This window comes from Ochotona curzoniae, unplaced genomic scaffold (genome assembly GCF_017591425.1).
Source record: "Ochotona curzoniae isolate NIBS_2020 unplaced genomic scaffold, NIBS_Ocur_1.0 contig_605, whole genome shotgun sequence".
NCBI lineage: Eukaryota > Metazoa > Chordata > Mammalia > Lagomorpha > Ochotonidae > Ochotona > Ochotona curzoniae.
This window is the reverse complement of record NW_024466491.1, coordinates 2,538,529-2,561,035: the sequence shown is the minus strand read 5'-3', so window position 1 is coordinate 2,561,035 and position 22,507 is coordinate 2,538,529. Positions and strand designations below refer to the sequence as shown.

The 22,507-nt window shown below is 68.4% G+C and overlaps 3 protein-coding genes across 6 annotated transcripts; 2 read left to right on the top strand and 1 right to left on the bottom strand.

Moving 5' to 3' along the window:
- Positions 1-615: 615 nt before the first annotated feature.
- On the bottom strand, positions 616-5,134 carry LOC121163218 (CACN subunit beta associated regulatory protein). The gene is made up of 9 exons (XM_040990596.1): positions 5,038-5,134; positions 4,798-4,937; positions 4,589-4,653; positions 4,122-4,266; positions 3,634-3,805; positions 3,375-3,515; positions 2,987-3,179; positions 2,274-2,439; positions 616-1,737 (listed from the first exon to the last, which is right to left on the bottom strand). Exons 1-9 carry the CDS (start codon positions 5,128-5,130, stop codon positions 789-791), a joined length of 2,064 nt encoding a protein of 687 aa, XP_040846530.1. The 5' UTR covers positions 5,131-5,134; the 3' UTR covers positions 616-788.
- Positions 5,135-8,882: 3,748 nt separating this feature from the next.
- ATP5F1D (ATP synthase F1 subunit delta) lies at positions 8,883-10,307 on the top strand. Its single transcript, XM_040990324.1, has 4 exons — positions 8,883-9,038; positions 9,260-9,413; positions 9,852-9,940; positions 10,018-10,307. The coding sequence occupies exons 1-4, from the start codon at positions 8,898-8,900 to the stop codon at positions 10,138-10,140; spliced, it is 507 nt and encodes a 168-aa protein (XP_040846258.1). The 5' UTR covers positions 8,883-8,897; the 3' UTR covers positions 10,141-10,307.
- Positions 10,308-11,969: 1,662 nt separating this feature from the next.
- Positions 11,970-19,933, top strand: MIDN (midnolin). 4 transcript variants are annotated; one of them, XM_040990593.1, is made up of 9 exons: positions 11,970-12,055; positions 13,361-13,862; positions 14,910-14,997; positions 15,101-15,163; positions 16,678-16,806; positions 16,894-17,199; positions 17,315-17,489; positions 17,587-17,862; positions 18,333-19,933. In XM_040990593.1, exons 2-9 carry the CDS (start codon positions 13,630-13,632, stop codon positions 18,611-18,613), a joined length of 1,551 nt encoding a protein of 516 aa, XP_040846527.1. In that variant the 5' UTR covers positions 11,970-12,055; positions 13,361-13,629; the 3' UTR covers positions 18,614-19,933. The 4 variants fall into 4 exon arrangements, with proteins under 4 accessions (XP_040846527.1, XP_040846525.1, XP_040846529.1 ...); XM_040990591.1 differs by having other exon boundaries at positions 17,312-17,489; XM_040990595.1 differs by lacking the exon at positions 16,678-16,806.
- Positions 19,934-22,507: the final 2,574 nt, after the last annotated feature.

Here is a 22,507-nt window from a genome sequence, read left to right as displayed (position 1 = left end):
TGAGTGGCCACCCTGCCCCCTCCCCCGGGCTGCCGGGACCCTGGGCTGAAGGAACACGAGAAGGCCGGAGTATGCAGTAGATGTTTATGGCCAACGGGAAAACAGACACAACGAACCCACCACTGGGCGGTGTGGGGTCTGGCGCAAAGCGCAGGGTGGGTAGGCGGGGCCGTCCATCTTTTGGCAATAAATAAAGCTTGGAAACCTTGGCCGTGTGGGGTTTTTTCAAGTCTCTGACACAGGGGCTGCCCAGGCTGCTCCTGCGTGTGGGATGGGCCAGGGCGGGGTGTGGCCGCCGTACATGCTGAAGGCGGCAGGGGACGCAGACACGGACGGCCAGCAAGAGCGGGGCATGGCGCGAAGGCCCGAGCACAGACCGTGGTGAGGTAAACGGCTTGGCTGTAGTGGGGTGACGGGCTCGTCCCCAGCCCTCGGCGGCCCATGGTCCTCACCCACGCGGGTCGCGCATGCACCTGTGCGGGACGGCTGGCCCGCAGCAGAGGCTGTGTGCACGCGCTCCAGACCCACAACATGGCACCTGCAAGTGCGCGCCTGGAGCTGCCTGCCCATGGTGGCCCCAAGCAGTAGGGCCACTGTCTGGCGGCCAGTCCAGGGGCACGGAGGTGGGCACCTCCTGGTGTCTCTGCGGTCGGGCCGAGGCCAGGAGCTAGTGTGCGCGCGCCAGCCCAGTGCGAGGGCGTCCACAGCCGGAGCTGGGCTCGGGGGCGAGGCCCCGCGCGGTGCCCGGGAAGCTGTGGCGAGGTGGCTTGGGCTGGGGAAGCAGCGGCTTAGGCCGGGCTGTGGTCGGGAGACGTGGGGGCGGCGGTAACCAGGGCTGGGGCGGGGGACCCAGCGACGGTGGCAGCAAGCAGCGGCGGGAAGAGTCTGTCCCCCAGGTCGCCCGCCAGCTTGTCCAGCAGCACCTCCGGGGACTCCACGCCCAGGCCGGAGCCACCGCCTCCACCGCCGCCGCCCGGCTCCTCCTCGATGACGGGGATGGCGGACTCGTCGCTCGCGCTGCCCAGCGCACGGCCATCTGGCGGGCAGTCGACACTGTCGCCGCGGCGCAGGGGCGCACGTGCAGGCCGTGGCGCGCCGGGGGCCTGGGCCGCGCGGGCTCCAGGATCGCTGTGCTGCCGGCCACGCTGCTGCCACTGCTTGCGTGCGTGCGGGTGCACCCGGGCGCGGTGGCGCACAGCCACGGGTGTGTCGTCAAAATGCGGGTCGTGGCGCAGAAACTCATGGAAGAGTGCATCGGTCTTCTCATCGATGCTGTAGTCGCGGCGCGGGCGGCGGGGCCAGGCGCGTGGGCTTAGCGGAGCCGTGGGAGCAGGCGGTTCCGTGTCATCGCCCGCGCCACGGCCCTCGATGCTGGCGTAGCCGCTGTCCATCTGCAGCAGCCGGCGCGCCTCGCCGTCCTTGGCCCGCGGCGGTGGGGGCGGTGAAGGCGGCGGGAAGGCCGGTGCCGTGCCCCCCGAGCCGGAGCCGGAGCTGTCGCCGCTGCGCACCGAGTCGCGGTCATTCCCGCTGCTGCTGTGGTCCGAGGCGGCCGCGTGCAGCTCAAGCGAGGCGCGCAGGCTCCACAAGTCGCGGTAGCTGCTCTGCGCCTGCTCCGGGCCCGCGTCCCGCTCCACATCCGATTCTGGCTGCTGCGCTTCAGACCCCGCGCTGCTCCCGCAGCCGCCGCGCTCTGGGGGGGACTCGGGGCTCGCTGCTCCCGCCTCAGCAGCCTCTAACCTGCAACCAGGTCAGGTCAAGTCAGCGCCCATCCCCTTCCCTTCCAGCAGGGGTCTTCATGCCCTCCACCCCCCCCCCCCGCACCTGCTGGAAGGTCAGATGGCCACTCCCTGACCCTGAACTTGCCCTCTAAGAGGGATGAATTGGGTCAATCTGGGTCCAGCCGTGACTTGGCCCTGATAAGGATCCTGACAGCACCCGCCCTGCCCAGGCAGGGGATTGCCCCACAGAAGGCACCACTGTACCTGGCGAACCAGACAAGGGGCTTGGAGAGGGTGGTGCGAGAGGGGGCATCCATTCCCTGGTGCCTGGGCAGTAAAGGACCCTACACAGACGTGGTGGTCCCGGGCCCTGTTGGCCCCCCTCCCTTACCCAGTGTCCCTGCGTCCCTCCTCGGGTCCCAGCAGGCCGGCCGCCATGGTGTACGGGCAGTGAGCACAGGCCCTGGGAGCTCACTCCCTGGGCCGCCTAGGGGGGACGGCGTGGGGCAGGGGCCCACGGGTCCACCCCTAGCACTTCCATCTACGGAAAAATACCTGCCGAGAGTGGGGGACGGGCTGGTGGGGCTGGCCGGGAAGGGGCGGGGGGGCGGATAGGCCACCACGATGGAGTGGATGAAGTCGGCATCAGGGGAGCCCCCCTCCTGCTCCACGCTCTCACTGGCTGCCCGCTGCCGCTGGAAGTGGTGCCGCTTGGGGGAACCTGTACAGAGGTGAGCTCGTCAGCTCCCCTGGCGGGGGGCGGGGATAGCGAGGCTCCCCGTGAATAAGATGTGCTCCTAGCTGGAGGTGTGGGGGTGGGAAGCCCTGCCGGTCAGCTCAGGCCCCCCAAAACATCACAGTTACCACCACCAAGGCGCCCAGCCCATGCTTGGAGGGAACAAGATGGGCTGCATGGGCCACGGCCAGTCCCCAAGCCATAGTCACCCACTGGCTGCCCACACAAGCCAGGACCTTCCCTTATGTCCCCTCTCCTGTCCAATTCTCAAAGGCTTCTCTTGGTGACAGAACCGGCTGTGTCTTCCAGGGGACAGCACAACCCAGCGCACACCCCCCCCCCACGTCTGTTGCACATAAAGTTTCATTGGAACACAGCCACAGCTGTGCATTCACAGGCTGGCTACAGCCCCCAGATGCAGGGGAAATGGCTCCAAGGTCATCCTGTTGACCTGGGCTACAGGGCAATGCTCGCCAGTCAAGGGGGCTGATGGCACAGCCCCCCGCACCCTGGAGACTTAGGGCTCACTCACCCCTGGTGTCCAGGCTGGACGCCCTCTGGCTCGCTTCCAGCTTCCATTTCTTGACCTTGAAGTAGGGGCTGGCCCCATCCAGGCTGGCATGGCGGCGCAGGCGACTGAAGAACTGCAGGACAGTGCCTGCCTCCCCTGACCCTGTTGAGGGCCCAGGCCCGCCAGTCTTGACGCTTCGGGTGCCTGCATCCAGCTAGACAAGACAGAACAGCAAATGGCACTCGCATCCCTGCCTCCTGGACCTGCAAGCACCCACTGCAGCCAGCCCTGCCCCTCCCAGCCAGATACTGGCCACTCTGCTCTGCCCACAGAAGTCCTGTGATGCCCCAAATTCTCCTGTCCTAGTAGGGGTGAGATGTAAGATGTCCAACCATGGGAGCCCCCTCACCGAGGTGCCTTCCCCAGAGTCACTGGATGCCGAGGGGCTGCGCTCCGTGAAGTCGGCCGTGCCCACCGCGGGGTTGTAGGGGTCACCTGGCAAGGCGGAGCTGGGGCCCAGGGAGCGGCCAGTGAGGGCCTTCCCCGGGGGCTGTGGGACAGAGCCGGTGGGGGAAGGAAGCAGTGACAGGTCAAAGGGCACAGAGGGGTGAGGCCAGGACACTGGGCTCAGCCACCCGCCCCCTCACCCCAGCACCCCCAATGGGTACCTCGAATATGGCCAGGCTGGCCTTGGGGGAGGTGGTGGGGTGGGGGGCTGCGGCCGAGCTGGCCTCAGCCGAGTCACACTCGTGGATGGTGACGATTTTCAGGGGTGGCAGGTGCAGGTGCGTGAGGCGTGCGTTCTTCAGGTGGTGAAAGTCCCCCTCGGTCAGGGTGTACCTGCAGATGGCCGGGCTTGAGGGTCCAGGCGCTGGGGCGGGGCTCAGCTCTGCCCACTGGCCAGCACCGTCCCACCCACCGGTCAGTCCTGGCCACGCCCACTGGCCAGATTCAGTCCTGCCCAATGGCCAGCACAGGACCCACCCACCAGTCAGCTTCAGTCCTGCCCAATGGCCAGCACTGGACCCACCCACTGGTCAGCTTCGGCCCGCCCACCAGCCTACTCTGGCCCGCCCACTGGTCAGCTTCGGCCCGCCCACTGGCCAGCTTCGGCCCGCCCACCGGCCAGCGCCTGCCCACCCAGCCCCTCCCTCACCGGCGGCCCTTGTCCTGCGTTTTCCGGCTTTGCTCGAACAGGGCGGCCTCGTTGAAGGAGACCCTGCGGCCGGTGGAGCTGGCCGACAAGAAGTGTTCCGTCTCCGCGTCCTGGCCCTCGGGGTCCTCCCCCCTGCGATCGGGGTCTGCGAGGAGAGCCAAGAGAGGGTGGGCCCCGGGTGGGCCGAGCCTGGTCCTGGGCGGGCCGGTGGGCAGGAGGGGCGCGGGCGGACGACGCGGGGCGGCGGGCACTCGCTCATGCGCTCACACACTCACTCGCTCAGCACGCGCCTGTGCGCACCTACGCCTGGGCGTTAAGGGAACAGAGATGAGTCGGAATCGAGCTTCGCCCAGTCTGGTGGGGGAGACAGACAGACACGGACGGTCAGGCGGCCCGAGGGGGCAGGCGAGTGGCCGAGGGGCGCGCGGGGGGCCGGGAGGGCCGGCGGGCCGGGCCGGGCGCCTCACCTTGGGCCGGGTGGGTGCCGTTGTCAAGGTAGGTGGTGGTGGTCTTTTCCGCCTCCTCCATGGCCCTGCGGAGGGAGGGCAGAGGCGGGCACGGGCTCAGCACACACGCGCCCTTCCCGGGGTAGCCAGTCCCCAGCCCCCTGCTGCGCGCACACGCAGACCCGCATGCGCAGACGCCGCCCACCGCAGTGCACCTGCTGAGCGCGCACCTGTTGAAGCGCTGATGCACCTCCCAGCAGCGTTTGCACAGCAGCAGGACCCCGGAGAGCACCACCAGGGTACCACCGACGAAGAGCGACATCACCACAACGAGCAGCACGTAGTTGTCCAGGATGGGGTCGGGTTCGGCCTGCAGGGTACCACAGCAGCGGGGCAGGTGTCAGCCGTCCAGCCGGCCAGTCCCGTTTCTCCCCCGCCAAAGACACTCCATTTCCCACCCCGTCACCCACCGTGGGACGGCTAGTGACGTTGTCCCAGGAGGCCGTCAGGGCGACAGTGGCTGCGGTGGTGGCCGCGGTGGCCATGGTGGCTGTGGGCTGCATTTTGAGGCTGGGAGGATGGGACTGCGGGGAAGAGACGGCCTGCTCAGTTCTGGTCCTCCCCTCCCGCGCCCCTGGAGCAAGCCCGTCTTCTGTCTTCCCTCCCCGGTGCAGGGCAGCGGTTGGGGGAGGGGTGCGGAGAGGGGGCGGGCAGCTCCCCCCTCTCTGCTCAGGTGGCCACTTCTGGCTGCAGCTGGCGCCAGCGCTTCCCCCCAGCTGCCTGGCTTTATAAGGGAGCAAGTGGCAGCAGTGGGCATGCGTGTCCACGCGTGTGTGCGCATTTGCGTTCACAGCCGGTATAGCCGGCCCCGCAAGGTAGCGCAGACAGCAAGGAAGCCCCGCCCAGCCAGGGGAGAGTACCCCTCCCATCCCTGGAGGAGGGGGGTAATGGGGAAACTGAGGCCGAGAGCCCAGATTTCACTGGATCCCTGCGCAGGGGGAAGCAATTTGCTTGCACCCTGAGGTGGGTGGGGGTTGGCGATCCTGGGTGTCACCACCCGAGGTGAAGGACGCCCCCCTTCTGCCGCTGGTAGGAGGGGTGAGGACAGAGGCGAGGCGGGCGCTCCGGCTCCCGGTTCCCATGGCGACCGAGCCGAGCGGGGCCGCAGCGGGTTGCCAGGGAGCGCGGGGGAGGGGGCGCGGCGTGGGGCGGGAGGCCTCCTGCAGGGGCGGGCGCGCCGCAAGATGGCTGCCGGCCTGCGCGCCCCGGACCGGGCCTGGGGTGGTCTCCCAGCTCAGGGGAGGGGCTGCCGGGAAGCTGTGTGGGACCCTGTGCCAACGCCCGGCCGGGGCCCGGCGAGGCGGACCAGGGAATGCCCGCGCCGCACGGCTAGGGTAGTGCTGCAGGGTCCGTCTGGCACGCGCGCGCGCGCGCGCGCGAGGGGTGGGCAGGGCTGGGCTGCGGCACCCCCATCTCCCTGCGTCCCTAAGCCCACTCAGCTCAGCGGCGCACACTGCGGCCCTGGGAAAGCCGCTGCGGGACTCGGGGTGCCCCGCACGCCGGGATTGGGGGAAGGGGCGTATATGTAGGTCGGGAAAGGAGTTCACGCCGGAGGGGGGTGGGGCAGAGGCGGCGGGGGGCTGGGGGCGCCAGGCGGGGGCTCCCGGGGACAGGCCAGGAGAGGAGGCGGCGTAGGACCACCTTGGGCAGGCTCCCGCACCCGGGGTCGGGCTTGGGGGCTCATTCACCAGCGAGGGGAGACGCAGGACCCGGCGCCATCGCGCTCGCCCGATCTGACAGCGGGAAACAGGCTGGCGCAGAAATGCGGGCGGGGTCCCTGCCGGTGCGCCAAGCCCCGAACGCCCACCCGACACCCTCTCCCGACCAGCCGCGCCTGGGAACGGCCGGTGGTCCCGAGCCGGGGCGGGCTCCCCGACGCCCGGCTCGTCTCCCTTGCCCTCCTGCCCTCCCCTCCCGTCCGCTCCCGTGCAGCCCCGGGCCCGCCGCGCCTACCTCAGCGCCGGGGCGTGCGGCCCATGGGCGGGCGGGCGGCGGGCAGGCGGGCGGCGCTCCCGGCTGGCTCCGGTGCCGTGGGGCCGGCGGAGAATTTATGAATGGGGAGCGCTGCGCGCGGGGGAGGCCGTCGCGGGAATGGTGGGGGGGCGCACGTGACCGCGTTGGCGGCGCTCCCGCTCCTGGCTCTCCCGGTGCACCGGGTCCCGCCCGGTCCCAAGCCGGCCGCCCACGCCGCGATCGCCGCCGCGTCTGGCTCTGCTGGCGCGCCGGCCACCGCCTCCCCTTCCCTTCCGGCGGGGGCGGGGGGCGGAGCCTGCGCTCCCGGGCGCCCCCCTCCCGCGGCGGCCGTGTCTCCGCCCCCGGTCCCCGAGGCACGACTCACCTAAGCAAGCTCTGGTCCCCAGAGGCGCCGCGAGGAAGCGGGGGAGGGATGCGTGTGTGTGTCTGGGGGGGGATGCACGAAGTCCTGACCCCTACCCCATCCCCGGCTCAGGGTCGCTCAACCTAGAGGAGAGGGCAGCACGGCCAGGGGCGCACGCAGGTGCCTCCTTCCCAGGCTCTGCAAACCCAGCATTTTCTGCAGTTCCCAGGCTCCCCAGGGTGGACAGGAGACCATCATTCCTCTCACCCACTGTGCTCTGCCAGCGCGCACCATGTCTGCCCCCCACCACACAGCCAAATAAACCAAACCGTGGCCCCCCACAATACAAACCCAGTTCTCCAGCTCTGAACCTGATTGTCAACCCGGCCCATTTGTCTCTCCCAGACCTACGTGGTCAGCCTTCCATCACCTGCACAAGCCTCCAGTGGACCACGCTGGCCAGGACACGGCGCATGTCCTGGTCACCCACTTCAACCTGCATTTGCAGGTACCCCACAGGGCTGTTGGCTGGGCTCCCCTGGTCGGTCAGCAGGCTATGTCCCCCGCCCACTCACTAGCCTCGCAAGGCCCTCAACCTTCCTCTCTCCTGGGGTGGGGACCTGAGCAGCCTCGCGGACAGGGGAGCCACTGAGCACAGCCCGTGCTAGCCATCCTGTGGTTCCCACAGGACAAGCTCCTGAGCCACCCCCGGGGCTGTGTGGGATGCAGGGCTTAGTGGGGGTGTGCATCTGGGCTCGGTGAACCCAGAGGGGGTGATGGCGAGGAAGCAGTACCGTCCAGGCCTGACGCCTGCTCCAGTGCCGAGTGCGCAGACGGCATATCTGCGAGTGGCCTGCACCGTCCAGTGCTTGGCCTCCAGAATGGTGGCGTGTGGGGTGCCCCATCCAGCCCTCTCCACTTCTCCCAGGAACACAAGCAAGGCGTCCCCTCTGCATTAAGCCTGCAGAGTGTGCAGGCGCTGGGCCACCTGCAGCTCCCCAGGCCCTACACCGGCTCAAGCTGGTAGTGAGGGGGCAGAGTCCAGAATGGGGGAGCCACGGGAGAGGCGCAGCGCAAGTGGGACCCCAACCCACCCACCCCTCAGTGTGCCCCGAGCTTCAGAACCTGCGAGGAGCCTCACCCAACCCCCCGACCCTCCATGTTCCTGCGCCCCAGGACACCCCGGCTTGGGGCTGGGTTGAGGGTGAGGAAGGGGGCGCAGGGCCCCCCAACTTGGGGCTGCAGAGCTCCCTGGGCGCGGGGGCCGGGCGGTGACGTCATGGCTGCGAGCGAGGCTGCGCGGGACGCGGCTGACGTCAGCGGGGCTCCGAGCCGCCCGCGCGCGCTCCTGCGTCAACGGCGCGCGGGGGCGGCGGCCGAGCTGGGGGGTTGCGGGGTGCAGGGCGCATCCCCGGGCTGCGGGTGCCCTCTGCCGGCGCCGAGGGAGCCACGGTGGCCGTGTGGGGTGAGGGGACGCCTGCACCTGCTGCGCCCCTGTTCTATAACCGTGCGCAGTGGTGCGTGACACGCCATGGACGCTCGGAGCGCTGGCCCCCCGGTGCGCGCCCGCTGTTTGTTTTCCACCAAGCCTTTAGAACATGTTTAGCTCTCTTATGTTTTGACCTCTCGGCATGAAGAGCCAGGCACCGTGCGCTTCCCTCAAAGACAGCTCACGTCCTCAGGAGCAGATCGCGGGGAAATGCAGCCATTCCTGAATGGCGCTGTCCATCAGGGTCCGCCCCGCACCCGCGGGCAGAGAAGGGATGGTGCTGGAGACTACAGCCCCCAGCATGCCGCGGGTGTCGGACATCTGCGTCTCTCCCGCGCGCGCCGTCCGACGGGAGTTGTAGTTCGCGCGTGCGCCCTGGCCCGGAACTCGTGCTCCCGGCCGGCCCTGCGCGTCGCGCCGTCCTGCTCGCCCTCCAGGCCGCCCGTCCTCACCGGTCACCCGCCATGCTGGCCGCCGCGCTGCTCCGCCGCCCGCGCCTGGGCTGCCTGCTGCGCCAGGCCCGCGCCTATGCCGACGCCGCCGCGGCCCCGGCCCCCGCCGCCGGCCCGGGCCAGATGTCCTTCACCTTCGCCTCGCCGACGCAGGTTCGCTCCTCGCTCGCCCCACTCCAGTCTCGAACCCGGGATCACTCACTCCCCCAATGCCGTCTGCGGTCTCGAACCCGGGACCCTGCTGCCTTTCGGGTGATCCCGGTCCCCCCTCGTGTCTCGGGGTGCGCCTCCTCGGCGGTGGGGGTGGGGGCGGCCGGTCACCCGCTACATCCCGCTGCCGTCTGCATCCCCCTCACCGTCTCTCCCAACCCCAGGTTTTCTTCAACGGGGCCAACGTGCGGCAAGTGGACGTGCCCACGCTGACCGGAGCCTTCGGCATCCTGGCATCTCACGTGCCCACGCTGCAGGTGTTGCGGCCCGGGCTGGTGGTCGTCCACGCTGAGGACGGCACCACCACCAAGTACTTTGGTGAGTCCCCAAAGTGGAGCCCCCTGCACACGGGGGTCAGGGTGCAATGAGCTGAACCCCAGGGCCAGTCACGGGAGGCCACCCTGCTGGACACCCTGGCCTCACGGCTGGCCTTTACATGGTGGTCCATGTAGAGGATGGCACCATGAAAAGTACTTTGGTGAGTCCTCCCCTGCACACGGGGAATGGGGAGCACTGGGCTCCCAGAGCCAGCCATGGGAGGCCACCCTGCTGGACGCCCTGGCCTCAGGGCTGGTGGTGGTCTACGCGGAGGACGGTACCAGGACCAGGGTCTTTGGTGAGTCCCCCGCTGCACACAGAAATTGGGGTGCAATGGGCTGAGCCCCAGGGCCAGCCTGGGGATGCTGCCCCCCCCTCCCCGCTGGACGCTGGACGCCCCGGCTTCAGGGCTGCACCTTCTCCCCTCCCCTCTTGCAGTGAGCAGCGGCTCGGTCACTGTGAATGCCGACTCCTCCGTGCAGCTGCTGGCCGAGGAGGCCGTAACGCTGGACATGCTGGACGCGGGGGTGAGCGACAGGGGAGAATCCCGGGGTGGGTGGGGGGTTAAGTGGGGAGCCTGCTCAGCCTCACCCCATGTCCACAGGCTGCCAGGGCCAACTTGGAGAAGGCGCAGTCAGAGCTGTCGGGGGCTGCCGACGAGGCAGCCAGGGCTGAGATCCAGATCCGCATCGAGGCTAACGAGGCTCTGGTCAAGGCTCTGGAGTAGGGGGGCGTCTGCCCTGGTGCGGGAGACCCCTGCAGGCCGCCGGCCAGCCCCTTTGGCAAGCTACAGTAGTGCAGGGGGTGTGTGTTCCTGAGCCCGCCCTTTCCTGATCACGTGTGTTCCTGGAGAACCTCCACCCCCCCAATGCCCCTATTAAAAGACAGGAACCCTCCTTGGTCTTGGAGTTACTTGGATTTGCTGGAGGCGGCTCAGCACCTGCCTGGGGATGGGGGGTGGTTCTGGGTGGGATGGCCTGGATGCTGGCCTTGATGTCGAGGGCGGGGACAGTGAGCGAAGGTCGCCAGCCAGCCAGCCAGGGCCAGGCTGCCGGTGATGGGCGGGGAGGGGGTGTGGCCACCACACCAGGGGTTACTGGAGGGTTTCTGCTCCAGGCCTGGCACTGGGGACCTGCAGGCCACTCCCTGGGCACGCCTGGCTGCGGGGCAGCTCCATGGACACACAGGCCCAGACCAGGGCGGTGCGGGAAGGCTCCGGTGACATGGACAGCTGCAGGCAGGCCACCCTGGGCCTGATGTGGCGAGAAGACATCTCATTGTGTGTCACCGTCCCATGCGTGTGACTCCATAGGGCAAGGCCCAGCCTGGGGGGGTGTGGAGCCCAGCTGGGCCTGTGCCTCCTGGATTCGGGCAAGCAAGTCCCCCCACCACCACCACCCTGCCTCCCCAGCAAGACAAAACCCCTGCTAAATACTGCCGCCCGCCCCTCCCTGCCTTCACCCTGGGCTGGCCACCTAACACCCCTGGGGCTGGCCCCCCACAATGGGGACCCCGCCCTGTACTCAGCCACACCCCCCAGGAGGGACAGCACGTGCTGCTGGCCAGGCCATCCTGGAATCCCGAAGGTCATGACCCTGGCACCTGGCCAGCCCTGAGCCCACAGAGACATGGGGCACCCACGGCATACACCCCAAGCCCTGGCACCCCTCTCCTAGCATCCATGGTAACCTCCACTCGGCACTGTCAGTCCTGGGCTTCCAGCAACGCCTTTGAGACACATCATGGGGGGGCAGGTCCCTTCCCAGGGGACCCCACTTTCTCTCCTGCCTCCTTGGGGTGCCTAGGTCGGGGTGGGAGGGGAAGCTAGGGTGGGGGCCAGGGTGGCCAGGCCAGATAAAAGAGGATGGCAGCTACTACGTGGACGGCTGGTGGCCGCAGCCTGGAGCCTGGAGTTTTCCCCCGTCTCCAGGGCACAGGGGTGACCCAAACCAGAGGGGGGGACTGCGTGCCCTGGCTTGGTGGCTCCAAACAGGTGACCCTGCCAGCCCAGGGCGGATCTGGCATCATGTGCACGCACTAGGGTGTGCCAGCGCCCTGGCCGGCCCCCTCACTCCCCCACTGCCTGCAGATGCTGGGGCACAGCGCCCTGCTGACTGTGCCGGGCAGGCCTGTAAATGCCCGCTGAGGTCACCGATAAGCCAGGCTGCCCCCACTCCGCGGCAGGTGACTCTGGGCTTCCCTTCCTGGTCGTCCCCCCACACAGAGGCGGAAGCCCTTGGGTGGGTCTGGGGTGGCAGGAAGGGGGGTGAGGCTGCCAACCCCTCAAGTGACAGTTGTGGGGGAGGGAAGTGTGCCGCCCCGGGGCGACCTCTGGCTGGCCAGCATTCCTAAAGTGGCCTCAGGTCAGCAGGCCAAGTAAGGCGGCCAAGTGACCCGGCTTGACGGTGTCCTGGGGCCCCTGGCCAGCAGGCAGGGGCGGGTGTCCCCCAATGCGTCAGCGCGCCCGGCCCCCCGCCCCTGGCCCGCCCCGGCTCCACCCCGAAGGAAGGCGCGGATAAAGGCACGGGGGCCGCCCGTCCGGCCCCAGACCGGCCTGGCCACCCAAGCGCTCTCCTGTTCCATCCACCGAAGGCACAGTTACTGCTGGGACCCCGAGAAGCAACCCTCCGCCCCGGGGCGCGGTGAGTGGGGGGCGGGGTCGGGAGGAGGGGCGCGGTGGTGATTGGGCGCCCCACTTTTCTTTGTCCCTAGCCTTGAGGGGGAGACCAGGTAGTCCGGGTGCCTCAGGAAGCCCCCCGGAGGTGTGGGATGGGAGGGGCTCCGCCCCCTCAGCACCGCCCCTCGGGTTTTTTGTGTGTGAAGGGTGGGGAAGGACCTCGGCCCCCGCTCCGCCCCCCACTCCTTGGGCACTCCCCCTTCCCCGGCAGTGACCTTGAACTCGTGGTCCGTGAGAGCCGGGCTCTAGCTGATGCGTGCAGACTCTTGGGGCGATCTGACAGGGTTCCTCACCGGCCCCCTAAGCTTGGGGCGTCCGCGCGCGCGCGGGGAGCACCCCTTCCTCGCCACCCCCACCCCCGAGACCCCGGCGGGCGGCACTTCCGGGCCGGCAGGGGGCGCGCCCGGGCTGCTGACTCACCGCGGCGGCCCCGAGCGGTGCGCGCGGGCGCAGCCGGGTCGCCGCGTCGCGTCACGGCTCGGGCGGGCGCGTCTCGGGAAGCGAGCCCGACCTGGGGGGGGGCGGGTGCAGGCAGGCAGGGAGGGGAGAGCGAGGGAGGCCCGGGTGGCACCGGCTCGGGCGCGGCCACGTCACCCGGGCGCACGACGCACCGCCCCAAGCCTCCGTCTCCATCCACACGGTGCGAGCCCGTGGTGCGCCCTGGTCCGGGGACCCCCCCCATTCCCGCACGGCACTGGTGTTGGGGTGTCGGGAGTGGTAGTGGTGGTGGTAGTGGGGGTGGTGGTGCAAGCTCCCGCTTCCGCTGGCGGGCGCTTCCCGGACGGACGAGGCGGGGAGGCCCCACCACTTCCTGCTCCTCCCGGCGCCGAGGCCGGCAAGGCCCGTGTGCGCCCCGCACCCCCGCTGCCCACGTCCCGGCCGCTCCCCTGGGTGGGTGGGTGAGTGGGTGGAGGGTGCCACTTGGGAAACGACCTGACCCCGAATTGGGGGTCCCGTGCCTCTCTGGGCCCGCCGCCCTTTGTTGAGGCTCCGGGCTCTTATGAATGGCTGCGGGGCGGGCGGGGCGCGGGGGCGGGCCCGGAGTGGCCGGGGCGGGGCGCAGGGCGGACACCCCCCCCATTCTGCCACGTGGGGTGGCGCCGCGGAGGCCCCGATTGGCCAGGGCGCGCGGCCGACGGGGCGGTCCGCGGCGGCTGATTGGCCGGCGCCGGGGCCGGCGGAGTAAGTAGTGAATGGGAGGGGGCGGCGGCCCCGCCCCTTGGAACGTTGATACATTATAACTTTTTTTTCTTGTTACTTTCACCCCCAGATCCTCCGAGCGGCGGCGGCAGCGGCTGTTGCTAAGGCAGGGGGACGCGCGGGGAAGCGGCCCGGAAGGCTAGAGGGGGGGCTGACCTCTCCAACAACCCTCCCCCCGGGAAGGCGCACCCCGAAACCGCCGCGACCCCTCGAGCACCGCCCGGAAAGGACTGTGTGTGTGTGTGGGGGGCGCCAAGGGCAGATACGAGCGCCCGGATCTCCGCAGCACCCCGAGGAGGAACCCAGCTCCCCTCGCTCTCCCCAGCGCGCGCCCCGGGGATGGAGCCGCAGGCCGGCGGCGCCCGGAGCTGCCGGCGAGGGACCCCCGGTGGTGCCTGCGAGCTGGGCCCGGCGGCCGAGGCGGCGCCCATGAACCTGGCCATCCACAGCACCACGGGCACCCGCTACGAGCTGTTGGTGCCGTCCGACGAGACGGTGGAGGGGCTGCGCCGGCGGCTGTCCCAGCGCCTCAAAGTGCCCAAGGAGCGCCTGGCGTTGCTGCACCGCGACACGTAGGTACCCCCCGCGCGCGCACACGCGCTGCCCCCACGCTCGGGCCGCCGGCCCCCCGGGCGCGAACAAAGAGCGCGCCGAGGCTGGAGGGAGTGGGGGGGGGAGAGAGGTGGCCGCCAGATGAGGGGCGCCGGGTGCGCGCAGCGCGCTCTCGGGCGCCCTCTGCTCGGCCTCGCTCACCGCGACCCCCCTCCCCACCTCCCGGGGTCGCCGCACAAAGGCAACGGCGAGGCGCGCGCGCGGGGAGCCCCCCTCGCGGACATGCAGGAAGTCCCGGGGAGGAGGCGCGGGGGTCCGAGCGGCGGCTGGCGGAGGAGGGGGGCACCCCGCCGTCGCCCCTCCTCTGCCTGCGTCCGTGCCGCTTCCGCATCTGCTGCGCGGCCCCCTCGCGTCTGGCGCCCCCCTCGTGTTTCTCTCTCTCTCTCTCTGCCCCCCTTTGTTCTCGCCTTGGAGCGCTCCCCGCAGCTTCCCCTCCCCCCTGGTATTTAAATCGCCTCCGGGCCGGGGAGCCCTCCCTCCCTCCCTCCCTCCCCGCGGGCCTCTGGGGACACGCAGTGTCCATCCCCAGCGGAGGGGCCCCGTGGGGGAGGGGCGGGGGGAGGGGCTCCTTTGTCTGCACCGCGGCGGCGGCCTGGGCCCGGGAGGAGGGGGAGCCGGCCCGCGCAGCCCCCGTCGAGGCCTTTCTGCTCAGGCTAGGGGCAACCCAGAAAGGCACCCCGGCCTGTATGTTGTTGGGGGCGATCGGGTTAGGGGCCTGGTGGAAATGAGATTGGGCCGTGGTGCCCGGGGGTGAGAAAAGTGTCACAGACTCCAGAGTTGGGGTTCCTGGGGGATAAGGGGGTCTGAACCTTCCAGGATGGGCGCCCCTGATGGGGTCTCTCCCCCCCTCAGTTCCCAGGTGTGCAGTCCGACTCAGGGGTGTGGGAAGCTGATGCGGGGGTGGGGACGGCTTCCCTGATCACCCCCCATCGCCGCATTCTGCGCTTCCGCGTCCCCTCACCCGCCCCCCCAAGTCTCATTGTCTTCCTCTGCCTTCTCCTCCCCAGCCGGCTCAGTTCGGGGCAGCTGCGAGAGTTGGGCGTGGGGAATGGCAGTAAATTGACGCTCGTGCCCACCGTGGAAGCGGGACTCATGGTAAAGGGGCTGGCCGCCACCCGAGCTTTGGTGTGTGTTGGGGGGGGGGTTCCCGGCCGTGCCCCACAAGCCGCACTCACGCCCCTCTCCCCTCTCCTTGCAGTCCCAGGCCTCCCGGCCCGAGCAGTCAGTCATGCAAGCACTGGAGAGTCTCACGGAGACGCAGGTAAGGCCCTGCTCGCCCCCTGCGCACCTACAGGGGGGCCACGGCCCAGCTGGACGGGCACCTGCGTGCAGTTTGTGGGGCGCTGGAGTCGCCGCCAGCACGGCCGGGTCATCCAGCCCGCCTGACCCTTCAGGGCAGACTGGGCCACGCGCGGGTGGTGACCTCCCAGGAGGGTGACCTCCGCCTGAGACCCTCTGGTTGGCCTTTCCCGACAACGTTCCTCCTAGGGGGCTGAAAGCCAGCCTGGGAACCGCTCCTTCCGCCTTTAGGGGTCCGGTGTGTGTGTGTGCCTGTCTTAAGGGGGTGCCCTCTCTTTCTCACACTGTCCTTTGTTCTGCGCCCTGGCCGGGGGAGGGAGGCCCCACACAGGAAGTTAGGGGAATATCTACTGAGCAGCCTTCCCTGGTCTCTCCCGGCCGGCCCTAGCCAGGTTCCTGCTTTGCTGGTGCTTTTTTTTTTTTTCTGTTTTTTTTTTTTCTCTCTCCCTTCCTCATTTTCTCGCGGTGGCGGCTGGGCCCTCCCAGGAGGTGACGCAGGCCCCAGCCGCCCGCTGCCGCCTCCGGGGTGGGGGGAGCCGGCCGCCGGGAAACCTGCTGAGCAGCTTTGGTGGCATGTAGCATCCTGCCCCGGCTGAGCCCGCTGGGGAAGCGGAGGAGGGGGCTGCCGGCTTGCAGCTGGGTGGTCTGCCATGTGCAGGGAAGGCGGGCAGAGCTGAGGGTCCCAGGAGCTGAGCTGGGGGGCTGCGGTGGGGTGGAGAGGGAAGGCTTCAGGAACAGGGAGGGTGGCTGGGCTGCCCTGCCTGGCACCTAGTCAGACCCGCCCATGGCTCCTCCCCAGGGAGGAAGCTGGAGGGAGGGGCACCCCAGCTGCCTGTGGGCAGCGGCCCTGCGCCCTTCCCGCAAGGGCCATTGGTGTGGCCCAGGGGTCGTTTGGTGGGGACTGCGCCCTGTGTGCTCGCTGCCCCTCCTCTGCCCCCGTGGGCTGTGGGTTGTGGAGGTTACGCCAGCCCTGCCAGCCCAGGGAGGCCAGCTCTGAGTCACTGACCTCTGTCACTTCTCAGAAACCACACCCCCCCCAGTCCGGCCCCCGGGGAGGACAAGATGCTGGCCAGGTCCCAGAGTGGGTGTCTGGGGGGGGAGCTGTTCACTGGGGTGTGTTGGCCTCTGGGGACACTCCCCTGTGTCCCCCCCCTCCAGTGTCTGGTCTGGGCTTCTTGAGGCAGCCTCAGGCCCACCCCTTGGCCTCGGCCCCGCCCAGGACAGATAAATATTTATCTTGAGAAAGCAAAGGTTAGGAGGGAAAAATTTGTCCAGGAATTCCGCCCACTCGCCAGCCAGGCCCTGACTTAGCTGGGAGGGGGCCTGGGACCGGCCCGTCCCCTACCCTCCCATTCCCAGAGAAAACACATGGGGACAGGGGAGGAGGTGACAGTGACCAGCCAGGGCTCTCACTGGAGGGCAGTGGCCGCCAGCTGGCCCCGCCCCCTCTGACCCACCTCTGTCCCCCCCCCACAGCCCCCAGCAGTGCCCGGGCCAGGCCGGGCTGGCCAAGGAGGTTTCCGGAAGTACAGATTCATTTTATTTAAGCGTCCATGGCACCAACAGGGAGCCCAGAGCCCAGAGAGGGGCGGCGAGAGGTCCCAGGTCACACAGCGTGGGGGGGCCGGGCCGGGCTGGGCCGGGGGTTGTCGGAGGCCGTGGGCTGCCGGCTGAGGGCTCCTCCCTCCGCAGGTTAGTGACTTCCTGTCTGGCCGCTCACCGCTGACCCTGGCCCTGCGAGTGGGGGACCACATGATGTTTGTCCAGCTGCAGCTGGCCGCCCAGCACACCCCGCTCCAGCACCGCCACGTGCTGGCCGCTGCAGCCGCCGCGGCTGCTGCCGCTCGTGGAGAAGCCAGCGTGAGCACCCCCGTGGCCTCTCCATGCCGGCCAGTGTCCAGCACTGCCCGAGTCCCCCCAGTGCCCGCCAGCCCTGCCCCCACGCCCGTCACAGCCGGTTCCTTCCGTTCCCACGCAGCGTCCTCCTCCTGCCCCGAGGTAAGGCCAGGCCTGCGTGGGGATTCGGGGGGCTTGAGGGCTGCCAGGTGACCCCTGGCCACCCCCAGGGATCCACTCCCAGCTTGCTCACAGGCATGTCTGTCCCCGTCAGCAGATGGATTGCTCTGTTGCCACCAGCAGCAGCGTCAGCCCTGGGGCGGCCAGCACCTCTTCCAGCCAGGGGAGCAGCAGTCCTACCGCCGCCGCTGCCACCCGCTCCCGCAAACCCGGGGCTGTCATTGAAAGCTTCGTGAACCACGCCCCGGGGGTCTTCTCAGGGACCTTTTCTGGTACGTGACACTTCAGGGATGGGAGGACATGCTGAGTGGTAGGGATCGCCTGACTGCCAGCCACCCCTTGGGTATTAACTGCCTCTTGACCCCACAGGCACGTTACACCCCAACTGCCAGGACAGCAGCGGGCGGCCGCGGAGGGACATTGGCACCATCCTACAGATCCTCAACGACTTGCTCAGCGCCACACGGCACTACCAGGGCATGCCTCCCTCGCTCACCCAGCTCCGCTGCCACGCGCAGTGCTCGCCCACTGCGCCCAGCCCCGACCTCACCCCCAAAGCTACCTCCTGCGAGAAGCTGGCGGCCGCCCCCCCATCCTCCTCGCTGCTGCAGGGCCAGAGCCAGATCCGCATGTGCAAGCCCCCGGGTGAGTGGGGTCCGGTGGTGCCCAGCCCCCTCCCCGCCCCCCCCGCAGTCATTCAAGAGCCCCTCTGTGAACAGCCGCGGTAGCAGGTGACCCGCCAGGGCCCTGGCAGCTGCAGCTTTCCCACAGGGCTGCCCAGAGAGGAGAGTGTGTGTGCTGGGCACAAAGTGTCCTTGTGTGCACTCCTGCTGGGGGGGTTGGGGGACTGCAGCCCCACTTCCTCCTGGGGACCCTCCCCCTCTCCAGCTGGCATCTGGCACCTCTGAATGGCCAAGTCAGGCCTGGCCCCCCAAGTAGGGGGAGCCCAGTGGTTCCCACATTCCTACACATTGCTTCCCGCCCCCCTGGCTAGAGGGTGTCCTATTCCTAGAGCCAGACCCCTCCTGCAGAGGGTGGGGTGCCCTCTGGCTGTCTCACCACCCTGGAGAGAGGCAGCTGGATCACCATGCGGTACCCTCTCCTCCTCCCCACAGGAGACCGGCTGCGGCAGACAGAGAACCGGGCCACACGCTGCAAGGTGGAACGGCTACAGGTGCTGCTGCAGCAGAAACGCCTGCGCAGGAAGGCCCGGCGGGACGCCCGAGGCCCCTACCACTGGCCACCCAGCCGCAAGGCCGGCCGCAGCGACAGCAGCAGCAGCAGTGGCGGCGGAGGAGGCCCCGGCGAGGCCGCTGGCCTGGGCCTGGACTTCGAGGATTCCGTCTGGAAGCCTGAAGTGAACCCGGACATCAAGTCCGAGTTTGTGGTGGCCTAGGCTCAAACACCTCCCCTCCCCACCAGCCAGGGCCGGGCCGTGCAAGGGGCAGCCTCTCTCTCTCTCTCCCTCCCTCTCTTTCTCTTCCTCTCTTTCTCCCTCCGTGGCTCCCTGTGGAGTTGGCCTCCTGCCACAGGCTCCCCACCCACCCAGCCTTTCCCAGCTGGCTGACCCCAGGAAGCCACCCCCACCCAACCCCTTCCGATCTGCCGTCCCACCAACACCGCCAACACCACCACCTGATTCAGGTTCTAAGTCAGAAACGGACACGCCTCACAATGCACTTTACAGAAAAGGGGAGGCCCTCGCAGTGAGCGGCCTGCACCCGGCCACGGCCGCCAGGGCCCACCCAAAGCACCGCGTGGCAGCCGCGTCTTTTCCTCTTTTTTTTTTTTTTTCTCTGTGTTTTTTTTTTTTTTTTTTCCCACTGTCCCCTTTCCTTCCTGGGAGAAACGAAGCTGCAGGAGGGGCCCGCCCTCCTGGCCTGGCCCGGCTATTTATATAATAAGACTATGAGCTTTCCAACTGAGCCATTGTGGTTGGGGGGGGGATCTGGAAAAAGTGGGAGAGGAATTGTGGCAAGGCACGCCTGCCCACTGCCTACCCAGATGGCTGGTCTCCCGAGGGACCTACCCCGGTGGGCGCGGTGGGCCTCTGGCGGCCTCCGCTGTGAAAGGCCCCAGCTGAGGGCCACGCTGTAGCATTAGCCCCTGAGGGGGGTCCGCTGCTGGTCTAACTTGGACCCACCCCCAGTCAGTGCCCAGGCCTGGGGGTGGGACCCTCCCCCCTTACTTGGGGCCATGTCAGTAGGGGTGGAGTTTTATGTGGGTCCCCCTTCACATTCTGTTCCTTTTTTTTTTTTTTTTTTAATGATCCTGGGATGTTGGGGTTCCCCCCCCACACCTGTTTGTCACAGTCTGGCCCTAGAGGAGTTTGTGAATGAACTTGTGTTGCCTAGAGTTCTGTACATTTGTGTGGGGGGGTGGGTAGGGAGGGGTCACAGTGGATGGAGATGGAGGGTTCGGTTCATTTTTTTGTGTTTTTTTTTTTTAAAGGAAAGAAAAAAGGGGGTGGGTTTGTTTTTTTGAGAAATTGTCTTGGATACTTATTTAAATGTGTTTTTTTAAAATGATTTTTAAATAACCCTGTGTGTGCCTGTGAGGGCTCTCCCTCCACCCCAAGAAAGCATTACCCGCCCCTTGGGGTGTGGGGCTGGGGGGGGGTGGCTGGCACTCCGTGTGCATTTCCTGTACCAACACAGGATTGAGAAACTTAGAAGCAGCAGTGCAACTTCCAGTAATAAAACAAAATACCACAGGACCGGTCCCAGCCTCTTCCTCTGGGGAGGGGGCCGGGCCACCACCACCACCCCCCAGGACCTGGGAAGGGGAGGAGAAGCAGATGAAGCTCTCCAGGCACTTCCCGTCCCCCCTCCCAGGCTTGGGGCAGGAAGCAGCCGGTGGGTGGAGGAGAAAGGCCTGGCCACTTCCTGGTACCCAAACCCGGAAGGCCTGCAGGGCTGGAGCCACCTGCCCTGGGGACCTCCTAGTGTCCTTTCTCCCTGCCCCCCAATTTGTGTATCCCTGAGCTAAACCCCAGGGACCTAGAGCAGCCTGCCCGATCATTGGTCACAGGCCTGCCCGATTCGGTCAGCATTTTGGCTCTGCACCGCGCTCCAACATCTGTCCTTGGCCTCCTGGGCTGGGTGGGATTCTTTTTACTTGGTTCCAGCTTCAGGCACCCCTAGAGTAATACTGAAGCCCCAGCTCAAGAAACCGCTGGGCAGGGTGCACCTCACGCCCCCCTCTTGGCCACGTCACCCTGAAATCCCGCCCTGCTCGCAGCTGCCAGGCGGATGGCTGGAAGCCCAGGCCTGCAGGCCTGTTCCCACAAACGCCCCCAGGTAGGTGGGTCGCCTCCCGGGCCTCTGACCCAGGTCAGCGCCTGCCCACCCGGTAGCCCCGGGGCCTGAGCTGTGTGTGGGCTGGGGGGCACGGGCATCTGAGGTCACCCATCCGCTGCCACCAGAGGGGCGCCCCCAAAGGTAAACTGAGGCACCGGAAACGGTGAGGCGGGCTCGCTTCCCGAATCCCAGAAAAAGCTGAATGGGAGGGGGCGGTGCACCCCCCTCCGGAAACGCTCTGAGAGGAAACACAGTTTCCCGGGCAACGCGCCGCGCCAGGAGGCTGACGTCACCGCCTACCCGCTTTCTGAAGCCCAGGCTCCGCCTACGCGGCGGGTTGCAGGGCTGGAGCCTTTCATTAGCCGACACACCGATCAATTAAAGGCACGCACCAATGAAAGCGCCGAGTACCCTTAGAGGGCGGGACTGGAGCGGAATACGCACGCGCAGTTGGAGCGGCGCAGTGCCCACCCCCCCACGCGCGCAGCCTGCCCTGTCCCGCGCGCCAGCCAGCTTGGGGGCGGGCGACGCAGGCGATGGGGCCCTGACGGCGGCCGCGGGGTCTGGACGGAAGAGGGGGCGCCGCACGTGGGCCCCGGCACGGGCAGGCTGGCCTGCGCCCCGCGGTGCCCTCCACAACGCCTCAGCTCCTCACGGGGGCGAGCCCGGCTGAGGAGGAGTGGGAGCCTGCCTAGTGTCCCACGGGGAGGCGTGCAAGCGAAAACGGGGAGCCTGCAGGGGCGCCCCCCACCCGCGTGCCTCGCCGGTGCCCCGAGAGATGACGTGGCGAACCCCTGAGGGAGGTCTCACCCCCAAAGTGGGGAGGGGTCGCACCGCCTGACGCAGTTGGCTGCAGATCCGTGAAGTCGCTGGTCACAACAGGGGGTCCAACCCCCCAAAGTCAGGATGCGCACCAGGCACCCACAGCCCGCCTTCCCCGTTTTCCCTGGCCAGCTGGCCGCTCGGGGTCACCTCCCAGGTGGGGGGTGTCTAGGAGGGGTCCCACGGGTGCCCAGGGCGCACGGGCTGGGTGCCCAGGGCGCACGGGCTGGGTGCCGCGCCACCCTCCTCTGCGGCGCCGTGGGTTAGGGCGTGCCCCAGTTGGGAGGCTGGGGACGCCAGCTGTCCGGGGGCCCAGGGCGTTGGGGCTCCACCCAGCCCTGTCACGTGTGGGGTCGCTCGCTCGGCCTCCCCAGTGGCGCTTGGGGGTGCAGGGATCCCGCCGCCCTCGTCTGCACCGGTGCTTGGCTCCGCCCGCACGGTCGATCTTCCCGTTTTCATTCTTTTCCTTTATTTTTGTCTGCAATGGCCTCTCCGCTGCCCCACTTCTGCTTCCTCCCACCGGTGGGGTGCGGGGGGGGGCTCCCCTGCCCTGCAGCCAGCTGCTCCCTGGGAATAGGATCTGCTCCCGGCCAGAGGTCGTCGGGGAGACGGGGTGCGGTGGCGCTGGGAGGACACCCCGACTGCGGCCTTGGAATGCGGGTGGGGCCTGCCCCCACGGCAGCCGGGCCTGCTGCACCTGCGTCCCACGCGCCCCACACCCAGGACCTGCCCACACTCGCTTGCTCTGGGTGCAATCAGTGGAGGCCCACACCACAGCCCAGCCAGCCCCATCACCTTGCTGCGTGACCCTTCCAGGGCCCAGTACCCAGTGTCATCAAGTCCAGCCAGGCATACAGACACCCTTCCTTCTGATCCCACACGGTGCCTTCGTGCAGGAGCTGCCAGGACAGGGTGACAGTCCCCTGCTGTGCCTCCAGGGGCTTGGGGCAAGCTGTGTCCACTGCTCAGCTGGAACAACCGAGGTTGCTGCCTGGCCCCTAACATATCATTGACCCTTCAGAGACATGGTCATTCCCAGCGGCTAGGGCAGCCTGACCTTGGGGTCACCTCTGCCTGTGCTGCAGGGACCCTGGCATGGTCACCCCAGGCTACCTCCTCCCCAGTTTCAGAAGCTTCTCCCTCTCCCCCCCCCCCCCAGGCAGCCATGT

Coding starts and splice junctions, on each gene's coding strand:
- LOC121163218 (XM_040990596.1), bottom strand. CDS start 5,130: ATGCAGCCCACAGCCACCATGGCCACCGCGGCCACCACCGCAGCCACT. Junction 4,938..5,037: donor ACGTCACTAGCCGTCCCACG/GTGGGTGACGGG, acceptor GGTACCCTGCAG/GCCGAACCCGACCCCATCCT. Junction 3,516..3,633: donor CCAGCCTGGCCATATTCGAG/GTACCCATTGGG, acceptor TCTGTCCCACAG/CCCCCGGGGAAGGCCCTCAC.
- ATP5F1D (XM_040990324.1), top strand. CDS start 8,898: ATGCTGGCCGCCGCGCTGCTCCGCCGCCCGCGCCTGGGCTGCCTGCTG. Junction 9,414..9,851: donor CACCACCACCAAGTACTTTG/GTGAGTCCCCAA, acceptor CCCCTCTTGCAG/TGAGCAGCGGCTCGGTCACT. Junction 9,941..10,017: donor TGGACATGCTGGACGCGGGG/GTGAGCGACAGG, acceptor CCATGTCCACAG/GCTGCCAGGGCCAACTTGGA.
- MIDN (XM_040990591.1), top strand. CDS start 13,630: ATGGAGCCGCAGGCCGGCGGCGCCCGGAGCTGCCGGCGAGGGACCCCC. Junction 13,863..14,909: donor GCGTTGCTGCACCGCGACAC/GTAGGTACCCCC, acceptor TCTCCTCCCCAG/CCGGCTCAGTTCGGGGCAGC. Junction 17,863..18,332: donor CCGCATGTGCAAGCCCCCGG/GTGAGTGGGGTC, acceptor TCCTCCCCACAG/GAGACCGGCTGCGGCAGACA.